The 7,647-nt window shown below is 46.9% G+C and overlaps 1 protein-coding gene across 2 annotated transcripts in view; it reads right to left on the minus strand.

Annotated features, from left to right (window-relative positions):
• Positions 1 to 7,077, minus strand: part of GRIA3 (glutamate ionotropic receptor AMPA type subunit 3) — a 307,649-nt gene extending 300,572 nt beyond the window's left edge. For both annotated transcript variants that reach the window (XM_005889307.2, XM_005889308.2), the window contains exons 1-2: positions 6,756 to 7,077; positions 5,428 to 5,586 (exon numbers count right to left, since the gene is read on the minus strand). In XM_005889307.2, coding sequence (XP_005889369.2) covers positions 5,428 to 5,586; positions 6,756 to 6,864 — 268 coding nt within the window. In that variant the 5' untranslated portion in view covers positions 6,865 to 7,077. The remainder of the gene's footprint in view (positions 1 to 5,427; positions 5,587 to 6,755) is intronic.
• Positions 7,078 to 7,647: the final 570 nt, after the last annotated feature.

Here is a 7,647-nt window from a genome sequence, read left to right on the forward strand (position 1 = left end):
AAAATAACGGCAAGAGAAGAGGAAGAAGTGAGAAGAGGACAAATTCCGTCCATGTGGAACTTCTGCCAAGTACCCACCCCTTTCAGGGGCTGCTGCCCTGGCTCAAGGCTCACCCCACAGACAGGCTGAGGCTATTTGTCAGCTCTCAGACATTTCCCAAGCTGGGAGGGTCTTCCTTTTGTGTCTGCACAACTCCCACACTCCTGCTGGAAAGTGCCCAGAGCCCCCACCTTGGGTTTACACCCTCCTGTGGACATGTCATCTAATTGGACCCAAAGCATCAAAGTCAAAGCACCAAAGGAACAAAGTCAAAACTTGACTTTTTTTTTAATGGGCCAGGTAAAGTATGCAAATAATTTTCCTGACATTCAGAGCAGATGGAAAGTTTTTTGAAAGGTCTTTCAAATATGTTTGTGGTCTCAGTCTAAGAAGTTCAAAGTGGAATCATCAGAATTAGCATATGTATCCCCCCCCTTCTCCCTGTGAAGGTATGAATTCTACCTTCTTAAATGCTGGCCCTCTCTAAAAATGCATGCTGTCTTTTAATCCTTTAGCCAATTATATAAAAATAACAAATCTCTTATCCACAAAGGAAGATTAATAATGGTGCCTCAGAAGCTTCATTTATTTTTCCATCTGTTAAACTGAAACCAGCCAATCACCACTGACTACCCATAATAATGAAATGTTTTAGAAATACCAGGAGTTAGAAAAAATACAATAACAATCTCAGCCAGCCCTCACTATTCTCATGGAGTCTTGGTGAGCAGTGAGAAAAAGGCAGAATGAAGGAAACAGACCTCTGATAGAGGCAGAAGTGGCGGACGTGAGAAACTAGTTTCATTTTAAGGAAAAAAAGTTAAAATTGCTGAGAGGAAGAAAAACCATGGCTCTTTTTGCAGTGGTCATAGATGGAGAACAAAGAGGTTTTGTTTCTTCATTGCCCTCAGACCCTTCCTGTCGCCGCTGCTCCACTTAGTAGATAACCAGAAGTTGCCTTCTAGGGGCGGTCCTACACTTTGCTGGATGCTCAGCTTTACAGCCCGCTGATTGCCGTCTGTTTTTATGGCCCAAATGAACAGCATCACCTGTCTCCCTCCTCACCACGTGAAAAACAGATTAAAGAAAAAAGAAAAAACATAATAAAGCTTGTGAGAAGGTGACTTAAATCTTTGACCGGCGACCTCTTCGTGCTCCAGTGAGCTTATGGAAGACCAGCCAGCAGACAGAGGGAGAGCTGTTAAGGTGCAAAGATGGGGGAATTGGGGGTGGGAGGTGGAGATGAAGCAACTGACACTGGTTAGTGTGCCAAGATCTGTTTGAAGGCAGGTGCCAGGATATGATGGGTCTTCACCCTGCTTCCAAAGATGATGTGTAAAATGCAAACCAAACAAGACCCACCCAAGAGCAGAGAATAGGATCATGAGAGACATTTCTTTCCCAGCTGGACTTAAACAGTTAAATAGAACCTGGCAATTTAATGAGATAATTAGATTGTGACTCTGTGGGCAAGAGACAAAAACCTGTCTCAGCTAAGGACACTTGGTAGCAAAATGCGGCTAGTTAAAAAGGAGTGTGCTCTCAGTTAGCAGGTATATTTCAAATGGCTTGAAAAAAATTAATGGAACACAAATTTGCAGCTGATGAGGTACATTTCACCAGCCAAAGGGATTTTTCCTGGGGCTCCATTAGAGCCTGCACTCCTAAGTCCCACTCTCAGTCCCACCATCACTACTGTGCCTCCATCAACAGATTTTTATTTAAGCCAAGTGCGTTAAGAGCACAATTTTGTGGTGAATAACCTTTAAGGTTACATTTGCCTTTTCCTTGCCTCTTGCAAACAGTGCGTAATCCACGAACACATTTGTTGGCTGTAAAGGTGTACAACAGCAATTTTTGCAATGACAGTGCGGAGAGGGAATATGAGATCTGTGTGCTAATGAGCTGACACTGCAGAGGCTGGGGCGATGTAGTGTGGAGTACACTACAAGTGCACAGCAGCAAGACACAGGAGGAGACTTCAAGGGAATCGGAGGCATTTCCTGAGGAACCAGGGCAAGCAAGCCACCCCAAGGGGACCTGGCGGTCCCTGGGTGCTGCCACATTCCCCCAAAGCCTTATGATGATCAAATCTGGTTTTTAAAGAGCAAACGTGTATACAATGTAAAGCATGTGTGTACATCTCTTTGCATGAATACTGACTATGTGTGTAGGGGTACCTGTGTGTGCCTGAAGGCATGTGTCCTAGAATCATACTATTCACACCATCCTTCTTTCTGGGGCTACCTGGCCAAATTGTAAAGGAAGGCAGCAAACTCAGTTAATCCCTGTGAAATAAGAACATGTGCTCCAAATCAGATGAGTCTCTTCGATAAACTTCAATTCACCTCTGAGCTGAGATCCCAAATGAACCACCTTTCAAAGCCAGCATGCTGTTATTGCCCTCTTAAGACGCGAAATGAAGTTGGAGTCTGTCTTAAGCAAACCTCTTGGAAGTTGTGCAAAAAAAAAAAAAAAATGGTTGCTGGTGAAGAAGAGTCTTTAAATAACTGATGCCTGGGATTCATTGCAAGGAAACTCTCTGAATACATCGGAGGAGGGGATGCGGAGGGAGAGCAGGGACATATACAGGAGGCATTACCACTTGTTTATTTTTGACATATTTGTTTACCTGCATAATACCTGTGTCCTCAAAATTGTGTGCCTGCCCTAAGATTGAGGGCACAGGAAAGATCATGGAAATAAATCAATTCTAGTGTTAGGGGAAGCTGAAACAAGGAATTCTGAATAGGAAGAAGGGAAAGGTCTTTAATTTTTGCCATTCTATTCCATATTGAATCAGATAGGAGAGGTGGGTGACCAGATTTGGACTCTTCTGGGGTTTTCTCAAATTCTCCCTAGATCTCCAGGGAAGGGCAGGCCAGAAGATCCAGGGTTTTGTTTTTTTTTTTTGTCTCTGCTCCATAGTGCAATCAATTGTAAGAATGGAACCAGGATCACCTGCCAGTCTCTATTGCCAAACTAGTATTGTGTGCGGACATCTATGTCACGTGATCTTCAATTCCAAGAGAAAAAGGCCAGGGCAAGAAATGAGATCCACCTACAGGACTTCCCTGGCCCCGTGAAATGATTGTGTTCTGCATTCAGAGACTATCCGTCGGAGACAGCTTTGAGATTTGGCCCCCATTCAGTGATTATGACATTCAAAGAGGACTGTTTTGAGGACCAGAGATGATGAGTTTTCCTCCTCTGTCTTCTGAGCTGTAAAGTCTGAGTGTGCAACAGGCAGCTGGGTACACATCACTGGTTTCTGGAAATGTCTTCTGTGTGAGTCAGTGTGTGCATATGTGTGGACTTGGCATACGAAGGGCAAGGTCACCTTTCTGTTTTGTCTTTCCTGTTGCCCAGTGAGCCACACCCTTTATATCACACTTTCAAGCCCCCATCAATAACCTAGTCTTGTAAGGTTATAAACTGAAGTGCTGTGGACTTAGGGTAGGGGCTTCTGATCAATTTCTTTTCCTTTCATGGTTGTTCCTTTATTGCTCTGAGAGATAAGGCATTAAGGCAACTCGACACCCAATATGGATGACTCACTGCCTGTTCTCAAACCTGAGCTTTTCACATGGCAAGGATTATTTCCTGAATGCTCCTTGAGTAGGGTTCTGATGGCCCTGGGCTGGCGAGTGCCAATCTGATTTGCCCATAAAAAACAAGACCCAAATTCTTGGAAATCAGTCATTCCTGAGGAGTCAGCTAGCACTCTTTATCTCAGTCCTCATCAGTGGAAAGGCACTAAAGTGAGTTGAAATAAATGTTATTCATTATTAATAGTAATAAATCCGGGTAGTTTCATGTATTTAGTTTTGAATCTGTTCTAATTGATACTTAGGAAGCTGCGTTTGAAATTCAGCCTCTAGACAAGATCACAGTGCTGCAGGATTAAGAGTCAGATGTGTGTTGTAAGTGTGCTATAGAAGACAGGCTGGGATTACCAAAATAAGATGCAAAGTATAGACAGACATTTTGTAACTTTCACACTTAGCTGGAATTAATAAGCGCCTATTTTTGTCAATGTCAGAAAGCCAAAGAATGTCAAATACAGAGTATCTCAGAACATGTTCTTATAAGGATCTGTACCTTCAGAGAAAATTTTCTTAAAGCTGATAACTGTCACCATTTCTTGCAAAGTACTTTACCTCCATCCCCTTGACCTAAGTCTTCAAATCCAAGGAACCCATGGCCTTGGAGACCCTGTCAACAGTTTTTGGAAATCACATATCCTTTGAGGCAGAAGCATTTGAAGAATGTCATATACAAAGTTTTACCCAACCAAATATAAATATCATTTCTCCCCTGAAAGAAAATCAAAAGTCAAAAATTCCCAAATACACCAGCCATAACAGCAAAACATATTTATGCCATCATCACCTTCATTGGTGTGAAAACTTTTCATGAAATAAGCTTAGATGAAGAATGATCAGTCTTTCTCATAAAACATTCCAGAAAAACCTGTGTCCAACAGGCTATTAGTCATCTGGGTTCCTGTGGCTTTACTTCTTAAAATGTCCCCTTTCCACGGGAACAATCACAGGGCACAACTAGCTGTTTCAGAAGCTGCTTTGGGGCTGATGAAATTGCTCCCTTTTCATATCCAGTTTCCTGCTGCAACCTCCCCCTTCCACCTTTTGCTCTAAGTTAAGAACTGTGTTGTCCTTAACCATGGGGGCAGGGAGCAAACACCACTAGGGGAGACAGAACAGAGGTAGCTTTTTCCAGAGAGTCCTCTGAACACTTTCTCCCTTCCCGTCAGTTTGCCAGGTGTTCATCACTCCTAATCAGTTTGCAGTCTTATCAGTTCCTATCAGAGCTCTCTTGGTAAGAAAGGTGATATTCTAGGACAGAAAGAAACCAGGGAACCCAGCCTAATCTGTCCCTCAAGGTCACTTGTTTGCAGAATTTCTCATATTTGGCTTCTACATAGCGATTGTCAAATTCAGCTCCTTCTTACAGCCAGGTGCTAGCTTTAACAGTCAAGTAATGAATTGACTCAATCAAGAGGCTTCTTTCTTTAATCCCATCAGAAAAAATTTCCATGAACAGCTATGCTATTTTTTCCCCCAGCCAAAGGAAAAGAAAGGGGAGGGGGTGGCAGGGGAGGGAGCGCCAGTTTAGCAGGGAGGAAAATGAAAGTTTTGCATCAAACATTATTCACGACAGAGTTTTGTGTACAGCCTTAAGTCCCTCCCTCAGCAGGATCCTCTGGCGTTCATTTATGTCGCGTGAAACCTGAATTGACTCGAGCCTCTTGAATGTCTACTGGGGCAATCAGCCCCCCTCCAGCACGGAGAGCAGACCCCAAGTCCCATAAGCGAAATGCGAATGAGGTCCCCAGGTCCCGCAAGGAGGAAAAGCAGATCTACTTACAAGCATTAGTCACAGAAAAACTATTGGAAGAATCCAAGTGATCTACGTGGTAATTCAAATGGAAGGGCTTCTCGGTGGTGTTCTGGTTGGTGTTGTATAACTGCACAGCAAAGCGGAAAGCACTGTGCTCCTGCACCGTATTTCTCATGAAAAGTCCACCTAGAAGCAAAGGGAACTGAGATTTGGCTTGTGTCCTCCCCCCCGAGGAGTTAGAAATTGGGGAGCACTACAGATGGACGATACCCTCTCAGTGGTACCCGGGTGCACGACGATGATTTTGATTTTCAACCTGTGTGTCTTTGATGACTCTTGCGAACTCAAATTTTGGCCAAGAGAAACCTAGTTTTCCTTCAGAGAGTCAGAGGAGACGCTGGGGAAAAGGCGGCATGGGGAAAGAGGGCCGAGGAGCCTGCTTTGGGGGTCGGACGATGGAATAAAGAGTGGGACTTGGTTCTTTCTCAGGCGGTAGCTTCCTGTCCCCTCTTCCCTCATACCTCCCATCTCCACAAGCCGGTTCATCCTTTACTGGCGCAAAGGGAAAGGTTGGAGAGAAAAACAATTTCATTTCCCCCTGCTACTCTATCCTGTTCCCCACAGCCCCCTCCACCCCGTGACAATACAGGGGCTGGGTTCTGTAATTGGCAACAATTCGAACTTCTTGACTGGTAAATACAGGCAGAAGCCGAGAGAACTCCCTCCCAGCGCCCGGGAGCCGGACTCCAGACAGACACAGCGGCAATTCATGAATTCGTGGGCTGCGTGACTTCGCCGCTCGCTGGCTCAGCTCCTAGTCTCACCCCTGCCTCTACCCCCTCCGCCACCGACCTCGGTGGCTGCCCGGGTCTCGGGGATGCAGAGTGGGTTTCCACCTCCCCTAGCACTGGCCGGTCTCTCGGGACTCGGAGACGCGGGACGGGGCGCCCTGGACCGGGTTACGCGCCCTGGCGCAGCCAGACAGGCGGCATCACCCTGGGACAACTTGCAGCGGCTGCACGCACGCCATGGCAAAGTCCGGGGCAGCGAGCCGAAAAGCCGCGACTCTGCGCCGGGTTGCAGCCTCCCAGCCTCTTGCAGGCGTCCCCGGCTCCGCTCAGCTCAGAAAACCCGGCAGCCTACCCCCACCCCCAGCCCCAGGAGACCACCTCTCCGTTTCCCGATGCTCCCCAGATCAGCCAGCTCTCTGGGGTTCAGACCCGTGAGATTCCTGCCCGATCCCCATCCCCAGTCCCTTCCCAGGCCATGCAGGACAGGGACCCGGTAGCCGTGCCAGGGCAGCGGGCTCGGGTGCCGGAGAGCCGGGGCCGACCGGCAGGCTGGCTCGCGCTTACCTATGCTGATGGTGTTGGGGAATCCTCCGTGAGAATGACCCAAAAGCCCCAGGACTAAAAAGAAGACCGCCCGGAGCACGCTTTGCCCCATTTTCTTCTGCCTGGCCATGCTACGCCTAGAACGAAGCTGACAAGAGCATGGGCGCAACTCGGGAGTCGTCAAAATAATAATAGAAAAAGAAAAAGAATTCGCCGGCTCTTTTACCCCCTCCCCTCAACTTGCTCTCGCTCACTCTTCCTTTCCACCCCACACTAGTCCTCCTCCTCCACCACCTCCTCTCTTCTCTCTCTCTCTCACGCTCCCCCTCTCGCTCCCTCTCGTTCCCAGGCTCTCTCACACCCCCTCCCCGCCCCCCACCTCACTTCTGTCTTCACACCAATCTGGAAGGCGGGTTCATTGGCTGCAAGCTCGGTTCGCCAAAGCGATCTCCCTCCCTATCACTAAGACAGACAGAGAGAGAGAGAATAAAAACAGAAAACAAAAATGAAAAAGACAAAACACCAGAAAACAAACCAATAAATCCCCCAAAGAAACAAAAGAGAGAAAGAGAGAGAGAGAGAGAGAAATTAAAATCTGAGACTTTTCTCCCCTAGAAGATGGTGGGTCTAAAGAGGGATAAAAAGAAGGAAAGAGCGAAAAGGCTCAGCGGTGGCGAATTGGGCTCTTCCAATTGGGCCGGTAGGGGGATATTGATCAAAGTTGATCTGACGTGGAATTAAAGCCGCACACCGCTTAGCTCCACTGCAAACTGCAGCCGCGGACTGCAAAGCCTCGGTGCTGGCGTTTGTCAACATGGGAGATGGAATCGATAGAAATACACCAGTCCTCACGTGGGCCAGCCTCTCAAGCTGCAGCCAGTTTTTTAAAGAAAAGAAGAAAGAAAAGCTGTTT

Source organism: Bos mutus, chromosome X (assembly GCF_027580195.1).
Source record: "Bos mutus isolate GX-2022 chromosome X, NWIPB_WYAK_1.1, whole genome shotgun sequence".
Taxonomy (NCBI): domain Eukaryota; kingdom Metazoa; phylum Chordata; class Mammalia; order Artiodactyla; family Bovidae; genus Bos; species Bos mutus.